We start from the raw sequence: 22,512 nt of genomic DNA, 5'->3' as shown, positions 1-22,512 counted from the left end.
TGATTGTTATGCATGAAGATAAATATATTATTTTTTCCAATAATCACAAATATCATTTCCTGGAAAGAGTTAGGGATTCCATTTATAAGTGTGAAGCATATACAAGTCTCCGTATTTCTTGAATCATCATTAACCCTTCAAGAGTCAAGTTCAAACTCGAATACCACTCAGCTCCCATGTCTCTGAGCTGATTGCTACCTGTGCCTTCCTGTGTGCCAGCCATTGTTGGAGAATGAGCTACGCATAGTCCCACTCCTCAGTTCCCATCCCTATGCCTACTTGTGCCTCTCAAGCAGTGCTTTTCCTTTCCCTTCAAAACTCAAATGGCATTTCCCCTTGAAGTCAGTCTCAGATCACGTATAACCTTTCCCACTGGCCAGCTGCAAGTAATTACTCGGTTCTCTGCAATTTTGAAGTATGTAATCCACACCTCTCTCATGGCAATTAGAGTTTTCTGCTTTTTATTGTGTTGTAGGTGCTCTTTTGTCTTAGTCAGAATCGTGAGTCCCCAGTGGGAAGGGATCTTTGGCACTTAGCACAGCACACCGCACATAGTGAGTGCGACATTCGCACTCATCCCAGGAACAAACTCGTGAGGCCCCCTCAGCAAAGTAAAATAGCAGATGACAGTCAAAACCTTACACCATCATCTAGAAATATCTGTTGAGCAAATACAGCTCAAAGATTAACAGTCTCCAGAACAAAAAGTCATCATAAGCCAAATTATCCAAATCTTAGAAATAAGACAAAGAGGGGCTGGGAAATGACTCGGTGGTTAAGGGACTTGCTTGCAAAGCCTGACAGCCTGGGTTTGCACACAAAGTGGTGCATGTGTCTGGAGTTCATTTGTACCGGCAAGAGGCTCTCAAGCACCCATTATCTCCCTTTTCTATCTCTCTCACCCTCTCACCTCTCTCTCTCTCTCTCTTCTTGCAAATAAATAAAAATATTTTAGAAAGAATTAAGGGAAGGAGTAGATTTGGAGTCTTCTTGTCATACCAGAACATATTCTTTCAAGCCACACTCAGTCAGTGTCACCTGACACTCTAAACTGTGAACTTTCTATTTGCTATTGATTAGGGCTTACTCTCTGCAAAGTTATATGGAGAGGTGATGGATGACATGTAACTTATTTTGTATAAATGTTAAAGGCAAAACTCTGTTTTCTTGTGGTCACCGGTCAGTTTTGCATCTAATTTAACTATGTAAATTTCATGTTCATTTTCCTCTAATTCCCTCCACCGTGTCTATTTATTAGAATCCTTCCAGTAGCCCCTTTATTATTTTTTATTTATTTATCTGAGAGAGGGAAAGAGGGAAAGAGAGAGAGAGAGAATGGGCACACCAGGGCTTCCAGTCACTGCAGACAAACTCCAGATGCATGTGCCGCCTTGTGCATCTGGCTTACATGGGTACTGGGGAATCGAACCAAGGTCCTTTGGCTTTGAAAGCAAGCACCTTAACTTCTAAGCCATCTCTCCAGCCCCCCGCCCCCAGTGGCCTCTGCTGTTCAAAATAGTTTTCATTGTCCTGTAGGCTTCTCTATTGATGAAGTACATAAGACTCTGATATGAATTCATTCAATTATTATATGATGCCAGAGCACTCCAATTTTTTAAATTATTTTTTAAATATTTTATTTTTATGTATTTATCTGAGAGAGAGAAAGAAAGAAGCAAAGAGAGAGAGAATGAGTGAGCCAAGACCTCTATCCCTACAAATGAACTCCACAGGCATGTGCTACCATATGCATCTGGTTGACGTGAGTACTAGGGCATTGAACCTGGCTCCTTAGGCTTCACAGGCAAGCACCCTAACATTATCACCTTTTCTCCAGCCATAAAATTATTTTTGAGAATATCTGTAATTAATATTTTTGTTAATTAGTTAACATTAAAATAAATAATAAGGGGATAAATGTAAAAATAGGTACTGCTCATATCATTTTTCTATTTCATACTTTTATTTAAATTTATCTAGAATCAGTTGCCCAAGTTCCAAAATGACTCACCCACAAACATTTATTTCCACTCCAAAGGATTCTTACAAAGCAACAGGGAGAGAAATGAATGCTTCAGCCTATTTTTGGAATAACCTCTAGTGGCATGTATATGTCTATTTGCAAGTCTTCCATAGTCAATTCAGCAACAGCTTTTTTTTTTTAAGCCTGTTTCAACTCAAACACTGTTGGCTCCCTTAATGTAAAAATAGCCTCCTTGTCAATTTCTTGAATTTATCTCTCATTGCAAATTACTGAACATGATAGAATATCCTTTTATGTCATGCTAGGATGAATACCATTTTGTAAATTCAAGTCACACTAATACTGCATTAGGAACAAGGCGTTTGTTCTGAAATCACTACCAGCCATAATGGAAACCAGATACTAATGCTTTAAGATGTAACTAGCTGAAATTGAATGAAATAATCACCCAATCCATAAAGCATTTGTAAGATTTGCCATAAAGCACAGGTATTTTTTTTTTACCAAAGAGAAATAATTCTTTCTTATTATACTAAACATCAAATGCCATCACATCATAAAAGTAAAATATAGCACACAGATCATTTTATTTTCTGAAACCATTTATGCATATAATACATATTCACTTTCCCTTGCAATAATGAAAACATTATGCTTTTTCACTATTATTTTTCATGTTGTTTAATCAACAAGGGCCAGCATGTTTCCCTGCAGAGATTATGGCCACAAACAAATCCAATCTAAACAGAAGGCTAGAAAGGTCTCAGTTCTGCAAAGTGTTTCCAACATGGCAAAAGACTGGTTCAACTAGGATGGTCATGCAGTTCTTAAAGCAAGGGATCCAATAGCATGAGCCTGAGAACTCTGTAGACAGTCAGAATCAGCTCTTTTATCTCCATTTTGCACTTTTCTAGAACCTTCCATTCTCCACCTTTTGTACCCTGCTCAAAAGATGACCAGCTGGATATATGTCCTAGGTAGGATAGGAGCCCTCTTCTGTTTTTGTGAACCCTACCTCAGAAAAGCATGACAAACTTGGAATTTGAAAAAGTCACCCCACCTGTTTCTTAGTAGCCAGTTTTAAGTTGCCAGTCATCAAGAGAGTACTTATAAATGAAAGCCCCTTTATGAACCCAGTACTTTTACGTTTTGCACTAACCACCAGTCTTTGCATAACAGAAATAGTTTGACATTGAGAGAGTATCTGAAAGTTAATTTTTTCTTATACTGAGTAATGTACCAGCAGAAATGCCACTGGATGGCACAGATAAGCTAACATTGCCAATACCTATAGAATTTTAAATACGGTACTTCTAAAATAGGACAAGCTCAAGTCCTGACTCCTTCACACTTTGAAGTAAACTTTACTCACTCCCTTCTCTTTGTTTGATTTCCCTTCCATACAACACAGTTGTCCAATCCAGGGCACAGACAAATGTGTAATTTGTATTTTATGTGGCACTAGAAAAAAAAAAGGCAAAATTGCTGACCATTAAACTGTGTCCCATCATGTGTTAGAAGTTGTAAGTAGCTCTTTACTACTAGTCCTTTGAAAAACATGGATCTTAGGGTTTCAATGTAAACAACTTGCATAGCCTCGTGTGTTTATGATTATGCGTCATACTTTGATCCCCAGCAGATGGAACCTTTAAGAGGTAGAACCTTGCTGGAGAAGGAGTGTCACGGTGGGGAGTGGGATTTTCCAGTCCAATCCCCCTTGGCAGTCCAGCTAGATCACTCTTGCTACTTCCTCCCTGATGATACAGGACAATGTGTACCAGCTTCCTGTTCCTGCCATGATTTCCCTGCCATGATGAAGCTTCCTCTTGAAACTGTAAAATGAAGTAAATGGTTTCTTTCCACAAGCTCCTTGTGATTGGGTATTTTGCCATCAAAGAGAATGCAACTGCCTCAATTCTAGTCTTTTAATTGGATAATGATGTCAGCATATAGACTTCTAACACGTTGGAATGTTCTTTCATATTCTTATTTATTTTTTAACGTGTGTGTGTGTGTGTACAGCTACACGTGTGCGTGTGTGTGTGTATGCGTGTGTGTGTGTGTGTGTGTGTGTGTACATGTGAAAGCCAGAGCACCACCTTGTTGCCATTCACCTGTTTTGAGAACACTCCTTTTGCTAGGCTGCAGCTTACCAATTAGGCTAGAATGACTGGCCAGCAAGGCTCATGAATCTGCCCATCTCTACCTCCTCAGCGTTAGGATTACAAACATGTTTCATTGTGCCTGGCTTTTAGCATTAAAAACAAAAACAAACAAACAAAAAAACCCCACTGGAGGAAAAAAATGAATTGGCACCATTTTCAGTCTCCAAATTTGTTTTATTTTTCTCTGTGTCCAGAGTGACAAGAAAAGTAGTGTTTTCCTCCCTTACTTGATTTGATTATCTGAGCTTCTTTCCCAGCCTTATTATATTTTCTAGATTATTGTGTGCTTACTGCTACAGTTAGATGCACATAGAAGGCCATAAGTTTATAATTACTGATTAGATGAAAAGAGACTTAAAATTTCCATTATAAATTAGTTATTGTCAAAATTTTAAAATTGCATACTAAAAAAACCTGTGTCTCCAAATGTGGATATTTTGGAAAGGTCAATGTGCAAGCGTTCAGAGTTCAAATTGCCCTTGTATACAGTCATCATCCTGAGATTTGTTTTTCTTAAATTTATTGTTACAGATACATGAAAATGTACATGTATATGAGGTACTGAACTTCTCTTTGAAATTTATTCTACTGTAGTATAAGTTTCAAAGGTGAATTAGATGGGGACCTGATTTTCAAAAACTTTACATTCTAATTGAAAAAATTGGAATTAGTACCTGGATCCTGGAATAGATATTAAAATACCAGAAGATTATTAATAAAATTTCGTGAGATTTAGAGAAAGGAGATATGACACTGGTCTGGAGATCTGGAGAAATATTTTTTTTTAATTTTTTTTAACTTTTATTTATTTGAGAGCGACAGACACAGAGAGAAAGACAGATAGAGGGAGAGAGAGAGAATGGGCACGCCAGGGCTTCCAGCCTCTGCAAACGAACTCCAGATGCGTGTGCCCCCTTGTGCATCTGGCTAACGTGGGACCTGGGGAACTGAGCCTCGACCCGGGGTCCTTAGGCTTCACAGGCAAGCGCTTAACTGCTAAGCCATCTCTCCAGCCCATGGAGAAATATTTACAATTGAAGTATCTTTCAACTTCAGCTTGGAGGACAGACAAAAGGACTTGAAAGGTAGACATTGGGTACTTGTGGGCCTACTATACAGAGATATCTGCTGGATTAAAGACGAGAAGAAGGCTGTAGAGATGGTTTAGTGGTTAAGGGTACTTGCTTGCAAAGCCTGATGACCTGAGTTTGTTTCCCCAATACCCATGTAAAACCAGAAGCAAAAAGTAGCACATGTGTCTAGAGTTTATTTGTAGCAGAAGGAGGCTCTGGTGTGCCCATTCTCTTTCTCTGTCAAATAAATAAATATTTTATTAATTTTAAGATATTTATTTATGCATTGAAGAGCAAGAGAGAGAGAGACAGAGAGTGAGCAAGTATGGGTGAGCCAAGCTTAGTACATATGTACCACTTTGTGCATCTGCATCTGGCTTTGCAAACAAGTGTCGTTAACTACTAAGTCATCTCTCCAGGCCACAATAAATATGTTTTGAAAGGCCAAAAGGCTTTAGGACTTTGAAAATCATGCTCAGCAACTGCTATCCAGTTTTTCCTTATCCAGTGTAGAATCCATGCTGCTTTGTCGGTTACTGTTGTAATGGTTGATTTCACAGACACATAGTATTTACCTGTAATGGGCCCAATGGTGTCTCCCCAAAATGATATTTTCAATGGTACCTAAAAGTTGGACTTTCTGCTGGGCGTGGTGGCAAATGACTTTAATCCCAGCACTTGGGAGGCAGAGGTAGGTAGATCGCCATGAGTTTGAGGCCACCCTGAGACTACATAGTGAGTTCCAGGTCAGTCTGGACTAGAGTGAGACCCTACCTTGAAAAACCAAAAAAAAGGGGGGGGGCACTTTCCGTGGAAATAAGGTCTTTGTAGATGTGAGCAGGTTAAAATGAAGTCATAATATAGTAGGATGGCCCTAATCCAATGACAGGGACCTAATCCAATTACAGGTATCCTTACAAGAAATAGAAAGTTTGGACACACAGACACATGAGGAGATTGTCATATGACAGCATGGGTGTAGATTAGAATGCTTCGGTTGGAAGCTAAGGAACACACAGGCCTGCTTGAAACCAGTAGGTGGGAAGACACAGGAAGGATCCCCTCTAGAGACCACAAACAGAGTATGTTGTCACCAACACCTGCATTTCAGACTTCTGGCATCCAGAACTATGTCATAGTAATTTTCTATTGTTTATGCTGTCCAGGTTTGTGGTGATTTGTTATGACAGCTCTAGTAAACTAACACTATATAAATAGTGATTTTTTGGGGTATTCTTTTTGTAAGGGTCATTAAAATCCACACTATTAGGAATATTATACACTATTGAATCCAGGGGAACTTTATAGGGATGGAGAATTGGCAGTCCTGGGAGATTTTCCAAAGTTCTAGCTCTTTCCATTCTCCTCTGTCTTACATGTTTGGCTTCTGCCAAAGGTTTAATTTTAAGAAAGATTCATGTTCAAAAGTTAGAAATTTAAAAAATATAAAATGACAAGACTGGCAGTTTTTTATCTAAATAGATCACACAGAGGTAGAGAGATACTCACTTCAACATGTTGACAGGTTTGGATGAGTTTAGCCAAAAGGGTCTCCAGCTCAGTGTTCCTCTTAATAAGATTGGTGAGGTTACTTTCCAAGTTTTGCTATTGAAAAAGAGAGAGGAAGAAACGTTATTTTTGCATATTTCCCTACTTTAGCATATAGTAAATCACTCATCCTCAGGAAAAAATGTATACATTTTTCAGAAATCTTAATGACATTAATTCAATTTCAAGTATTTCTGAATTTTTTGGATCTTCATAAATCTTCTTGGTATAGTCAAACTTTATCTTTTTCTTCATGGTTTTTGTGCTTACACACTTATATTTAATTAAATATTTGGCTAAAAGTTACTCAGCACATTGTGAACTTGGGAGAAAGAAGATATCTATCTCTTGACCTAACTCAGAAGCAGCAATAATATAAAGATTGTATTCCTACATCACGTAGCGTATTATTAGATTTTGAACATTTACCATTTTATGGTCAGGGAGAGGTTAATCTCTTGGAAGCAATTTTGAAATGACTAGCTATGGCTGACAATATGGCCATTTATTCAAATTTGTAAGAAGCCTTTGTCACATATCTTTCTACAGTCATATATTTTATTGTATGTGTTTCTATTTTTTGTCTATCAATGCAAGATCAAATGTTCATGAACACTATATCCATATCACTATTTTCTTAAGACTATAAAACTATCCATCTCTTATTCCTTTAAAGCATTAAATTTAAAGTTCTCTGGAATGAAAATGTCATTCTTTCAACCACAATAACCCTCTGTTCTATGACTTGGGTAAAATGTCTCCATTCCTTCTCATTCCTGTGTTCTTCATTTATATCATTCATTCACTTATTTATCCACTCACACACCAAATACTCCGTGTGTGTGTGTGTGTGTGTGTGTGTGTGTGTGTGTGTGCACGCGCGTGCACGTGCGCGTGTGTGTTGGAGTTGGGGAGAGATACCTTGGAAGAAGCAAAAATAAAACTCTTTATCTCTTTTCCAAAGGAAATGGCTATGCAAATGAGAGATGCTGTAAATGAGTGGGGTGGAAGACTTGATGGCTGCCTGAAGGTTTCTAAAAGGGCTGTCTTTGAGCTGAAGCTAGAAGCATGAATAAGAAAGTTGCAATTGAATGGCAATTTGGTGGGCAGATTATAGACACTTGCGGACCTGAGCAAGCAGAATAATCCTCCATGAGCAAGAAATAGATCAACATCATGTGATAAGAGCAAAGAAGAATAAGAAGGTAAAGGCTTAGATAATGAAGGCATTTGACTATATAGATAGTAACACAGACACAGGAAAAATACAGTATCTAGCAATGAAGATACAAGGGTTGGAGTATTGCTCAGTGGTAGAGCACTAAGGTTTTAGGTTCAATCCCTAGTACTCCAAAAGTAAAGAAAACAAACAACAACAAAAGAGTATAAGGATTTTTGAAAATGAACAATTATATAATGGTGATGACAGTTCACTAAACTGAAGAGTTTGTCAGTAGATTATTAGCTTGTTCTAGTTTCTTAAACTTTTTACTTAAAAGGTATAAAGGTAGGGGGCTTTAAGGTGTTCCAGTGGTTAAATAAAGACACTTGCTTTCAAAGTCTGACAGCCTGGGTTCAATTCTCAAGCCACCCACATACACCAGCGCAAGTGTTTGGTGCTGGTTTGCAGCAGCAATGGATCCTGATGTGCCTACCTACATATACACATGTGCAAATAAATAAATAATAAATAAACAGAAAGCGTGGAAGTAAAAGAACCATTGTCATCTAATGCTTGAAAGAAGTATGTCAGGAACAGAAATCCCTGGCTATTCTTAAACCGGTTATCTTTATGACATATAATATATGTGTATATTATTTTTCTGACATATGTCCTATTGCCTAGTTATTTTGTTTTGTTTGTTGAAAGATGATCTTGCTTTGTAACCTAGTCAGGTCTTGAACTGTCCATCATCCTGACAGAACATCCTGAGTCAGAGGACTATAGGTATGAACCACTATGTCTAGCTTGTGTATTGCCTCTTTTCTTTTCAAGGTAAGGTCTGGCTTCAGCCCAGGTTGACCTGGAATTCCCTATGGAGTCTCTGGGTGGCTGTCTTCCTACCTCTGCTTCCTGAGTGCTGGGGATTCAAGGCATGCACCAACACACACCCAGCTCTATTGCCTTTTTAAAAATAAATATTAATGACTACATTGTCATTTCCAGTATTTTCTTTATCACAGCTCTCTTTTCTTGTTCTGTTCCTTTTTCATATACAATTTCAAGAAAACTAGGCCTATATGTTCTTATGCTCTCTGGAGAAAAAAGAAATTCCACATGTTCTAGTGCTTGCTTTGTTTCGAAAAGACCTGATTTTATCTTATGTCTTGTAATTTTTGTCTGACAGTTCATCTTCTGTAAACTTTATTCCCCATGCTGTGATTTGGGGATTGGTGTAGCCTAGCCAGTAGAAGTACACACTCTGAGGTTAGGACTTGTTCTTTTCCCAAAGAGGGTACTTCCACAAGGTACTTGTGTGCAATGGAGGCACAGTTTCCTTCTCTGCAACTTCCATATATGATTTCCATTTCAGAGAAGGTGTGAAATGTCCTTTGAGCCAAATGTGTGCACAGGGATGGGAGGAGAATTTTCCACCAGCTGTATGGGGCTTTTGCAAGAAAAGTACACATCCGCAATGTTCCTGAAAGTCCTCACTATCCCATCACCTCGGCACTTCTTAGAAGCATGCCACCTTCGACCTTCTCTTACCATTGTGCACTTCCTTTGTTCCTGGTCCAGCTTATGTTTATGCTTGTTTATGTTTGTGCATTCTTTAAAATGAACTTTAGGGAATGAGCCAGAGATTTGGGCATAACCTGATGATCTCATGTTTGCAAAGAAGAACTCATCTTCAGGTCTCTTCAGAACAATCCGCCCTCCTCACCCAGAGAATGTCAAATGTTTTTTCTACTGTTTGGATTAAATGAACTTCAGCTGGCAACCACTTTAGACTCAGAGACTAGAGAATAAATCTGAGGCATTTCATTATTCAGTGTCCTTGGTTTAGATACAACTATTATATCAGTCAGCTTTTTTTAGTGTGTTAATCTTAAAACAATACCTTTGCTTATTTTTTGGCTGGTTGTTCATAGCAGGAAATTTCTAGAGGAATACATCATTTAACTGTTTACAGTTCAGTTGTCATAGGTATGACTTTTGTAAAGCTAGTCAGCAAGAGAGCCAAATAAATGCAATCCAGTACATTTAGATTTCATAAAATCTGTTTGCTTCCCTTCCCTTTATTACATATACCTCATGCAAACAATCTGTTTTTAATCAACTAATACATAGAGGAAAACTAGTGGTTTAAATACTTTGACCTACACAGATCCTTTGGGGATATTCAAATTTAAATAGTATAAGTATTACTGAGGTTTGTAAAAAATTACTAAGGCAGTTAGAAGTATAATAAAGGAAAATTAAGATGGGGAAGAGACTTGTTTCCAAGTGCACAAAGGGGCTGGCAACACCTTTGAAGAGAACATGGGTAATGGGATAGAAACAAAATCCAGTCTTCATTAAGCGGAGCATCCATAAGCTTCCACTCCATGGGCTTGATTAAAGATGTTTTTGGAATGTAACTCTGTCACTAACATTCTGTGTGGTGTTCAGCAGTTCTTTAATCTCCTGCTTTTTCTGTGCTTTGAACAGAAGAGAGTTTTTTTTTTTTTTTTTTTTTTTTTTTTTTTTTTTTTTTTTTTTTTTAGTGTAAGAGTCTTGGAAATCAAGCACTGGGGAGTGAAGGTAGGTCATTCTCAGCTACCTCAGACTCTGCCTCAATAGACCAAAAATTGAAAAAGGAGACTTGGGATTAGGTAGATCTAGTACTTTCATCCCTAGCTATGTCTCAATGTAAGTATATACTTCTTTATGTATATCTAAAAAATTCTGCAGAATACAAAAAAAGTTTTGGCTTTCTATTGTCATCCTAAAATCTTTGAATTATGTACATGATGTTGTTAGGCTGAGCTCAATGTGGAGGTGCTCATGTATTAGAGCAAAGAGACCTGGGCTACCATCCTAAATGCACTCTGTTTTTTTGTTGTTTTTTTTGTTGTTTGTTTTTTATTTTTTGAGGTAGGGTCTTGCTCTAGCCTAGGCTGACCTGGAATTCACTACGTAGTCTCAGGATAGCCTCAAACTCATGGTGATTCTCCTACCTCTGTCTCCCAGTGTGCTGGGATTAAAGGTGTGCGCCACCATGCCCAGCCCTAACTGGAATATTCTTGAGAAATGAATGGACAGGTTTGGGGCTCAGTTTTCCCATCCAAAAGGAGGAAAATGATTGGCCCAACAACCTATGCTATCACTGAGACCATAAGAGAAAACTGACCACATGTACCAGAAAAACTGCACACACATTTGCTAAAATTATAAACTCAAGGAAATTATAAACAGTCTGATCTCAGAACAAGCCCAGTTCTATGCCTCTGGCACATGTCATTTCCAGGTTTGCTGACTTTTATTCCTGCCTACACTTGTGCCCTTTAGCCTCTGAATGTACTTGGAAACAGGAAGGGCAAGCTGTACTGCTGGGAAGTCAGGGTAGGCTGATATCCATAGAAGCTTGCCACCAGAAATAACTGGAACTTAGAAGATGGATAGCACACAGCTCTCCCCATCTTCTTGGTGGGACCACTTTGAGGCTCCATCTATAAAATCTGCTCAGGACCCAACTGTGCTTATTACCATGCCCCTTTTCCTCTTCCTTTCCCTGTTTCCTATTCCGCGTGCTTCCTGATCATTTCCCAATTCCTACTCCCAGTCAGAATCTGCCTCTGGGAGAACTCACCTACCACTGTTTCCCTGGATGGCCTAAAGACATTCGATTTGAGTATTCCTTTCTACGAGGAGCAATTGAATTGACAACAATTTGGTTGCTTTAGAAAGATATTTGCAGGCTGGAGAGATGGTTTAATGGTTAAGGCATTTGCCTGGAAAGCCAAAGAACCTCGGCTTGATTCCCCAATACCCACATAAGCCAGATGCACAAGGTAGCGCATGCATCTGGAGTTCCTTTGCAGTGGCTGGAGGCCCTGGCATGCCCATTCTCTCATATTCTCTCTCTCTCTCTCTCTCTCTCTCTCTCTTCCTCATTCTCTCTCTCAAATAAATAAAAATAAAATATAAAAAGAAAGATATTTGCAAATACATGTGATCATGTTTTATCTTCCTGTAACTCCCAGTTCTTTTGTCAGAGGTCACATAACCTCCTGATTACAGGCTTTAGATTGAAATTGTCAAGGAAAATGTAATGTGAGCTACAAATTAGAATCACATTACTAGTCGCAGTTATACAAGTAGAGACAGGTAAAATTAATTTTAATAACAATATTATTTCAACACATAACCAATATCCAACCATTGCTGAGTTGTTTTACACTCTTTATCTTTCTTTTTACTAAGCCTTTAGAACCTGATCTGTGTATCCTAACTCATACCAGTCACATCTCAAGCACCGCACATAGTACTATGGTCTAGAAATGGTTGAGCAATCTCCTTATTTTAAAGAGCCATGTAGCATTTTTGATTTTCTTGGCCTTGCTGTGTCTGTTAACAATGATAGAATTCTGTTGCTTCAGTACGACAACAGCTATCGACAGACAGTATTTAATTACTGTGTTCCAATAAAAATGTATTTACAAAAACAGGTGTTGAGATTTGGCCCATAACAATTTGCTAGACCTTGATCTAGAGAATAGCAACCATTTTGTGGGCCATTAGCAAATACACATAGCTGCTTCTGTCTAACACTAAGTTTTGTTGCCAGCCTTTTGCCAATGTCTGAAATAGACACTGGAACATGGGCCTTAGGACAAATTCTCTGTAGACAAGATAACAACAGGGCTTTTACTTATGGATGGAAAACTTAGCCTGAAAGTACTCACAAATGTCTGAAGAAGATTAAATAGCATTCAGACCTGTATACATTTTATTTATCTTTTAATACTTTTTTTTAAATTTATTGACAGAGAAAGACGGAGAGAGAGAATGGGCACGCCAGGGCCTCCAGCCACTGCAAACGAACTCCAGATATGTGTGCCCTCTTGTACATCTGGCTAACGTTGGTCCTGGAGAGACGAACCAGGGTCCTTTGGCTTTGCAGGCAAGTGCCTTAAATGCTAAGCCATCCCTCCAGCCCCACATTTTATTTTAAGTTGCATAATGATCAAGCACACAAAGCCTCATGCTGGTCTGTTTGGATTTAAATACTAGTTTTAAGGCCTTAAATAAGTTTGTAACCTCTCTTGGCCTTTGTTCCCTCATGTATCTGCCAAGGTAATTAGAGAAAGAAATGTAAGGAAGCACTTCGAAGCAGGCCTGGCATGCAGAGTGCACTATCAGTGCTTGTTAGACAGAATGAGGAACTGGTTTTCAAGTTTGAACTTCATACTATTAGAAGCCTAACTGATAATGTACCATGTTTCATACTGTTAGAAGCCTAACTGATAATGTACCATGTTTAAGACTTATGTATATATATTCTAAGAATTACCTAAGGTATTAAGTCTACTGTCACTATTTGGTGCCATGGCATATGTGAAGACCTACTCATCTTCTAGTCCAAATGGGCAAATCTTTTTATTTATTGTTTTAGGGGGGATCGATGTAGGGTTTTGCTCTAGCCCAGGCTGACCTGGAATTCACTATGCAGTCAGAGTAGCCTCGAACCCATGGTGATACTACTCCATTAGCCTCCCAAGTGCTGGGATTAAACGCGTGTGCCACCATGCCCAGCTGCGCAGTTCTTTTTCCTATAGTCCTCTGCCATCCCCATAAGTCTAGTTCTTCTTCCCCAGCTCCTCCACAATGCTTCTGCTATCCTGAGCCTATGGAGCCAAGATTTTTTATTTTTCTGGGCCTTGGCATGAGTACACGCTTTTCTGTGTGTGTGGAATGCAAGTGCACATAGCAGAAATAATGACTACGGAGACATATCAGGAAAAGAGAAACAGCATTGCATTGCTAAGTAGCTGCTATATACATATCACTTCATCACATCCTGCCATGCACCTTCAAATACATGCATGTGCATATTTAACACAGAAAACTGAATATCCATTGGATAACCTTTCTAAAATCTAATGCAATAAATCAATTAACTGCCTAATTTAATAACTACTATAGATTGTTAAAAGGCCTTGTGCTCCTTATGGATATTCTCCTTAGTAAATTTGAATCTGAAATTGAAAAAAAAGGGGGGCTTTTGATCCATTTCAAATCATTCTCAAGGGCTGTTACATAACTCCATCCAGATTTCTGGGAAAGCAAAAACAACACGGTTGAACAAACTTTTATAAAGATAGTTGCACAATAAAAAATACCCAATAGCCTAGAAACTGTTACTTACATATATATTTCAAATTCTATGGTAAGCCAATGTTAAGTTATGCATAGGCTTAATTCATTAATTTATCTTCAAGTAACATTTTTTTTCCAACAATACTCTTGTTCTAGGAAACTAAAGGATGTACTCCTACTCATTGCTGAGAAGGTCAAGTCCTGTGGTTTGGCTGTGATGTGAGTGTTTCCACTGTGATTAAAGCCTTGGTCTTCAGGGTGGCAGTATTGGTGGAAACTTATGAGTTGGGGTCTAGTGAGAAGTCCTTGATTCTTTGATGAAAGGACCTTAGAAGGTAATTTTTGTGGGACTCCTTGGTGGTCCTCTCGAGAGGCCTGAGTCTGGCTGTGTCCAGTTCACTGTGTCTACCTTCTGGCAAAAGACGTGATTTTGCTACAGCATGCACTTCCACTATTGCTGTTCACCATTTGCTATGAGGCTCTCACTAGAACTGAGATAATACAGGCACCATATCCTTGCGCCTCGAGAACTCTGAATGTATTAAGTAACCGTTTTCTCTATGAGCCCTTGGGAAGCAAAAGTATGGCAAGAAGATCACAAGTTTGAGGCCAGACTGGGCTACACAGAGAGACCTTGTCTTAAGAAAGCAACGACAAAAGGTGAAAACAAATAGACCTTTCTCTTCACAAGATGTTATCACCCTCATATATTTCATGCAGTAACAAACTGACCTATAAAGTTTGACTAAGTGTGCTACTTGATGGGCTCTAATGTTACCTTCTTACCATCACCACCAAGGAACACTATATACAATTCTGGACGGTATTTTTAAATGGAACAAGTGGTCAAATTCTGAAAGGTAATGTTATAAAGCATGAGTTGCTTAAACAAATTTTCCTATCATTTTATGGTTTGTTTGTTTTTTTTTAATCCCTGTTTTCTTTTTCCTTTTTTTTTTTTAACTGAGCAGAATTTATTTTTTTTTTAATTTCATGGTTCAAACTCACATCATATGCATTAGTTAACCCCATCCTTTCTTTTGAGGACCCCTCCCACTCTTGGAAGTCTTCCTTGATTTCTTTAATCTACTTTTGCCCTGCTTAATAAGATTTCCACATTGCATCAGAATTTGGAAAATTACAACTTAGCTAATTTTCCTTGTCAACAGCAAAATACGGGTATCAAATTAGTAGCATTAACAGCTATTAGTATTTTCACCCTTTGGATTGAGATTACACCTTTTGCCTTAGTCTCCCTAAATTGCACTTAGTCACCAAAAGCATCAGAGCCACTGGAACCAAGCACTGTCTTATCAGCATTGATGAAAACAAAAATGAATCTTTGCGTTTAAGGACTGGGGAATAGAGTGGAGATCCTGTATTAAATTTTCAATCTCAAAAATAGGAAATGTCTTAGCAGCTTAAATCTTTTAATATAATTTTAATATTAGCTTTTACTTTGACATGTAGCTTAAAACCAAATCAACTGTACATACAATGGCACTTTAGCATAAGGGTAAGCTTCTTTAAAATAATTGGGGACCTTTTAAAATTAGGCCCTCGTAGAAAAAAGTCCATGGCCATACATCCTGCAAATTCATACTAAAATAGTCTTTGTAGGATGAAAGAAAACTTTACATATGTTACAAGCTTATTACATGTATTTACATGGCTCTTTCTTCTCGAGGTACTTAAATCAGTTTAAAAAAAAATAGTCTGTCTGCAGGCAGATGCATATCCACTAAACATAAGAAATGGACAAAGCCAGGCATAGTGGCACATACCTTTAATCCCAGCGCACTTGGGAGGCTGAGGAAGGATCACTGAGTTCAGGGCCAGCCCAGGCTAGAGTGAGATCCAAAGAGCAGGGCCACTTGGACATAGACTGCTTTGTTCTAGCAAGCCCTGACTGATTTTCACACATATACCAATTAGTAAGTACAATTTAGTAAAATGAGATCTTTAGTAAAAATTCATTTTCTTTTGGCAGTTAGGTGACTTTAGGACATTTAATTTCCTAATGTCTACATTTTTCAGTCCCTGTATATTTCAGCTATAACCTGACTGACTGGAAACTACTGTCTCCACAAGAGACAATTTTAAAAGTCAGCTATTTCCCAAATCAACCTGAAAGGTTCACTTGTATCAAGTACAATTATTTAAATTGCACTGATATGTCACTATGCAAACAGCACATAAATGATAGTCTTGATTATACTTGCAAATTACAAGTTTTACCTCCTTAAGTCAATTTGGTTCAGACAAATTCATGACTATGTAAACAGTGCTAAATTTAAATATTAGTACTTCAGCTTAAACTTGTACTTTAAGTAAGGTTAAGTTGAAATGTCATTATTTCCTTATCTGAAGAATTACATGAAACTGGAACCCAGTGGCTTGGTGGCTTGTGAAGAACACTTGGTGATGGTGGCTCACTAAACTTGGCTCCAGCATAGTTCTGGTTAGTTTGAGATTTAAAAAGCAAACTGGGACTTGATAGGCTAGAGTTCCAATTTGGATTACTAGAAAAATTGTTCTTCTCGCCATTTTGCATTTTGCTGCTGATGAGTCATAACTATGTCCTCGTTCTTTTTTCTTGTGAACGATCTTCATCTGGGAATTCTGATCCTTAGTCTTCTGTCTAGTAAGCTGCTGTTGGTTCTTACTGACGTTTCTAGATTGAGGGTCTGGAATGTTATACCTCTCTCCACCACCCATTGTTCAGCTTCTATGTCACCTTTCAGTGTAGTTTTCAGATTGCAGGAATTCCACTACTTGCCCTCTTCCTTGCTGCCAAGCCCAGGATAATAGATGTTGCTGTCTGCCAGATCCTTTCCTTTGTCTCAATACATTAGTTTTCATGAGCCAATCTGCTGAGTTCAGCCTAGGAGCTGAGGCCAACATCTGAGTCTCCTCAGCACACAAGTTTGAGAGAAGTCCTAGCAACTTGGAGCTGACTGCGCAGGGGAGGTTCGCTCCCTCCATGAAGCCTCCCTCCCTTTCCAGGGAGAGCCGAGGGATGGATGGAATGCAGCCCGTGGGCACCTCCAAGCGAGCAAGTGAGCGAGCCCTTTTTTTCCTTTTTGTATTTTTTTTTTTTTTCTTTCCTGTGCTGGGGACCGAACCTGGGGCCTGGGCTTGTGAGGCAAGTACTCCACCACTGAGCTAAGTCCCATCCCTCATTTTTGTTTTTTGTTTATTTTTATTTATTTGTTTGAGAGCAACAGGGAGAGAAAGAGGCAGAGAGAGAGAGAGAGAGAGAGAGAGAGAGAGAGAGAGAGAGAGAGAGAGAGTGAGAGAGAGAATGGGAGCGCCAGGGCCTCCAGCCACTGTAAACGAACTCCAGACACATGCACCCCCTTGTGCATCTGGCTAACGAGGGTCCTGGGGAATCGAGCCTCAAGCCAAGCTCCTTAGACTTTACAGGCAAGCGCTTAACTGCTAAGCCATCTCTCCAGCCCTCATTTTTGTTTTTAATGCATGCACTTGTGACACATTTTAATGGAGCCATAGCTAAAATGGTTTTATGCTATGTACTCCCCCCGCCCACGGCTTTGCTTTATTTTATTTTTTCTTGATTAGTTATGTACATACTCAGTGTGTATGTAAATAGCCACATTGGTACCATCATTAGCCTCCTCCCTATCCTCCCCCTCTGAAGGGACCCTCCTCTTTGGGGATTGTGGGTCATGAATTTTGGGGGTAGCCAACAGTTATGGGGAAGAGGCAATGTGTCTGAGAATAATGTCCCAACTTGAGGCTCGAACAATCTTTCTGCCCCCTTCTTCTACGAATTCCCCTGAGCCATGTTGGGTTCACTTTAGGTCTACTTCAGTGATGAGGTCTTGGGAGCCTTTGTGTCTCTGGATATCTGGTTTGGTAGGTTCATTTGAGTTGCTAACAATCCATGGTGAGACAACTGATGTTAGGGTAATCTCAATACAATCCTTCAGACATGGATGTGATGGTAAATCCAACTTAACAGATGAGCTTTGTACGTCTACAAATAGCAATGTGCAATCAAACAGCAAGGTAAGCAGATAAATTTTCCTAAGTTTAGCCTTTAGAGACTTATACCTATGAGTCAGATTGCTAGACATTAATGAATTGTCATTGAACACTGCTAATAAAATGTATGCTTGAAATAAGAGACTTTAGTAATTCCTTTTGGGTTTGCCCAGAACTTAAAGAATGTTTGCTCTTATCCTGAAGTCAATACTTCAGAATGTCTTTAAAGCATAATATTAGGTCTGGATACCTTTCAAGGCAAACATAGATCTGGCTTGTTTTATTCCATAATATTCACAGCGACATTCAGGAACTATGTTCGTAGCTGACACCCAACACCACCACTCTAGCACCATCAGGATATAGACACGTCAAGTGCCACAACCCATATATTTTCTTCTAAGGAATTTTAATAACAATCCTTAATATGAAAACACACTTGTATTAACACATGCCACCTGCATAAAAGCATAAATTCTTTATATGTAACTAAACTCTTAAGATGTTTTAATTACATGCCGCAGTCTGAAGCTATCTTTAGGTTTGACTCAAGACAGGCTGCAAATACATGAGACTTGTGTTGGTTTAATTTTAATGCCTTTTTTTCATTGGTTATAATAGTTATTATTTCCAAATGCCCTGGCAAGACAGGCCGCCCAGGGAACTTCAAAAACCTAATAAAACACAATCTGCATACAAATTTAAGTCTAGCTTCCATGGACTACAATTTATGTCATTTTGATATGTGAGACTGTATTTACCTTGTCAGGTTTTATTTGAAATTTCTGTATTAACACCACAGATTCTGTTCTACATATTTATCAATTCCATCATCAGGAGTTCAATGTTTATTTTTCTAACCTTATAGACAATAATATACAGTGGACAATTTTTAAATACTGCCTATGGTCCTAGGAGTACTTTCAAATACTAACAGAGGTAAATAAATAACATCATTGTATATATATATTAATTTACCTGTAATTTTAGCAGATCCAATGACAACTAGTTATTTCCAGTAGAGATGTGCCTGCCTTTTTTTGTTCACTACTCATCCTAAGCCCCATTTCTTCCCCCCAAAAGTAAGAAATTTGCTAACAAATATGCTTTTCAAATTTTTTCCAGCACTGGGGATAGAACCCAGAACCTTGTGCATGCTAGGCAAGTACTCTGCCATAAAGCAAAAGCCTCAGCACTATTCTTATCAGTTTTGAAAATCAATGTTGAAAGAAATTGGACTAACTCAGAATCTTTGAAAGCCTTCAACTTAAAAATAGTGGTCTAATGACATGGCCATTGCACTCACGAATACATCCGATGTGGTTATCTGCACAAGACCTGCACAAGATTGGGGCATGAACGTCCTGTCATATAGATGGGGAGGGACTGAGGAGGCTTCACCGCTTCCTGAGAAGTTCTCAGCAGCTAATGGTTGCTGATGGAAGAGAAATCATTTTCTTTACTGGTATAGCCATTGGTAAGTTGTCCCTAGTCCAGTAAATACCTCCCCCCAACCAAGCTCAGAGGGTCACAAAAAAGACATGAAGGAAAAAAAGAGATTCATTGGGAAGAAGGGATTCAGTAGCAGGGAAAGTATGACAAGAAAGAGTAATGGGGTGAATATGATCAAAACAATTATATATACATAATTGTCAACAAGAATATAATTATAAAATGATAGTGAAAATTGAAACATCCATGCTTCGAGATAAATGTTTCCAAGAATATGACAAATTGTTGTCAATGGAACATATAAGAAGCATTACAGAAGATGACATCATAGACCTAAAGGCATGGATGGTCCCATTCTACAACTCTTACCCATTGCACTGTCAGGGAATGTTGCAGTCAGCTTCGTGTTGCTGGTAGAAAATACCAGACCAAGAGCAGCTTGTAGGGAGGTTTATTATGCCTTATACACTTAAGAGGAAACTCCAAGCTGGCAGGGGAGGGGGAAATGATGGCATGAGCAGAGGGTGACCATCAACTCTTGGCCAACATCAGGTGGACAACAGCAGCAGTAGAGTGTGCAAAACACTGGCAAAGGGAACCTGGCTATAATAACCATAAGCCTACTCTCAGGAGAATCCAGTTCCTAAATTGTCACCAACTGGGAACGTAGCACTCAGAACACATAAGTTTATGGAGGACACCTGAATTAAACCTGTATGTGTAATAATTATGTGTTGCAGGAAATATTGCAAAACCCACAGACTATCTGACTACATTAGTTTTGCTCAAATGAAAAGTTTTCACATCACGTCTATATAGTTATATTCTCTTAAAACAGAAGCTGTCATTCTATTGCCCAGAGGACATATCTGGCCCACTGTCTAATTTTAGATGGCTTGCCAGCTAACAATGGCTTTTACATTTCTAAATAGTTACTTTCATTTATTTTGAGACAGGGTTTTATTACATAGCCCAGGATGGTTTAAAACCCATCATACTCCTGCTGCTGTCTCTTGAATAGCTGGATTACAAGCATAGGCTATCATACCTAGCTCATTTTAGCTTTTTAATTAAAAGAATAAAATTAGTTGGCATTTGAAAAGTACAATAATAGTAATATCTGTGACTATAGAGTTTTACTGGAATATAGACATTAGTGTTATTTCATGTGGAAGAGTTTTCTACTTTTTAAATTTATTTTATCATTAATTTGAGAGAGAGAGAAGGGAAGAAGGAGAGACAGGGAGAAGGCCGGGTGAAAATCGGTAAACCAGGGCCTCCAGCCACTGTAAATGAACTCCAGACTCATGCAACACCTTGTGCATCTGGCTTATGTGGGTCCTGGGGAATTGAACCTGGGTCCTATGGCTTCACAGGCAAATGCCTCAACCACTAAGCCATCTCTCCAGCCAAAGATATTTCTTCTTTTGTGCTTCAATGTCAGAGTATGGATTTGTCTATAAAGACAAAAATATTTATAATCTGGCTATTTACTGAAAAACATTCTCATATTTTATAAATTCAAGTAACTTTCATTAATTTATGTATAGAATTTCTTGTGTTGGTCCAAATGATTAAAATTGCAATATACAGGATGTCTGGTCAAGATGTGTCTGCCTAACTATGTGGTACCTCCCAGGGAAGGAAAGAGACATAAAAAATGATCTCAATATTCACGTGGAATGGCAGAAAGTCTCAGATATCCAAGCATATCCTCAGCAAAAGGACATCACAATCCCTGATCTCAAGCTATATTACAAATCCATAGTACTAAAAACAACATAGTACTGGCATAAAAACAGGATTATAGACCAATGGAACAGAATCAAGGACAGAATCAATGACAAGGACTTTGGGTCAAGTAACTACAGCTACTTGATATTTGACAAAGGCTCTAAATATGTAAGCTGGAAAAAAGACAGCATCTTCAATAAATGGTGCTGAACAAACTGGATAACCATATGCAGGAAAATGAAACTCAATTCACATAACTTATCATGCACAAAAATCAAGTCTAAATGCATCAAAGACCTCAATATAAGACTGGAAACTCGGCTACTACTGGAAAAAAAAAAATAAGAGGAACTTTCCATGATATAAGAATGGTAACAGGTGTGCTGAACAAAATCCCAGTAGCTCAGGAAATTAAACAATTACTCAACCATTGGGTTCTAATGAAGCTGAAAAGTTTCTTCACAGACAAGCATACAATAAGCAGAGCCAACAGATTACCCACAGAATGGGAGAAAAATTTTTCTGGCTATACAACTGACAGGGGCCTAATTTCTAGAATCTACAAAGAACACAAAAACCTAAAGAATCAAAAATCCAACAACCCACTCACAAAATGGGGCAAAGAACTAGACAGGGAGATCTCAGGGGAAGAAACACAAATGGCAAACACACAGTTAAGAAAATGTTCATCATTCCTAATCATCAGGAAAATGCAAATTAAAACAACCATGAGATTCCACCTTACCCCAGTAAGAAGAGCAAACATTAAAACATCAAATGAAAACAAATGCTGATGAGTATGTGGAGAAATAGGAACCCTCATTCACTGTTGGTGGGAAGGTAAGATGGTACAACCACTATGGAAAGCAATACGAAGAGTGCTAAAACATTTGACTATAGAGTTGGTAACAGACACATTACTGGGCATTTACCCTAAAAGCTCCATGCCTCAGTTCAGAGAGATTTGCTCAACCATGTTTATAGCTGCTCAACTTATAATAGCTAAGAGCTGGAATTGACCAAGATGTCCATCATTAGACAAATGGATAACAAAGATGTGGCATATCTACACAATGGAAATGTACACAGCAGTAAGGAAAAATGACATAATGAAATTGGAAAAAAAAGATCTAACCTGGAACAGATCATTCTCAGTAAACACACCCAATCACAGAAACGTAATCATCACATGGTCTCACTCATCTGTGGTTCCTAACCTGAATCTGCCAGAGATGCTGACATACC

General features: G+C 38.5%; 1 protein-coding gene and 1 pseudogene across 7 annotated transcripts in view; both read right to left on the bottom strand.

Moving 5' to 3' along the window:
• Mid1 (midline 1) overlaps window positions 1-22,512 on the bottom strand; it is a 394,404-nt gene that overhangs the window by 80,700 nt on the left and 291,192 nt on the right. For all 7 annotated transcript variants that reach the window (XM_045140323.1, XM_045140325.1, XM_045140327.1 and 4 more), the window contains exon 3: window positions 6,732-6,827. In XM_045140323.1, coding sequence (XP_044996258.1) covers window positions 6,732-6,827 — 96 coding nt within the window. The remainder of the gene's footprint in view (window positions 1-6,731; window positions 6,828-22,512) is intronic.
• LOC123456628 lies at window positions 16,387-16,791 on the bottom strand (annotated as a pseudogene).

This window comes from Jaculus jaculus, chromosome X, assembly GCF_020740685.1.
Source record: "Jaculus jaculus isolate mJacJac1 chromosome X, mJacJac1.mat.Y.cur, whole genome shotgun sequence".
Lineage (NCBI taxonomy): Eukaryota > Metazoa > Chordata > Mammalia > Rodentia > Dipodidae > Jaculus > Jaculus jaculus.
The sequence above is the reverse complement of the archived record's forward strand: the minus strand, read 5'-3'. Positions and strand labels throughout refer to the sequence as shown.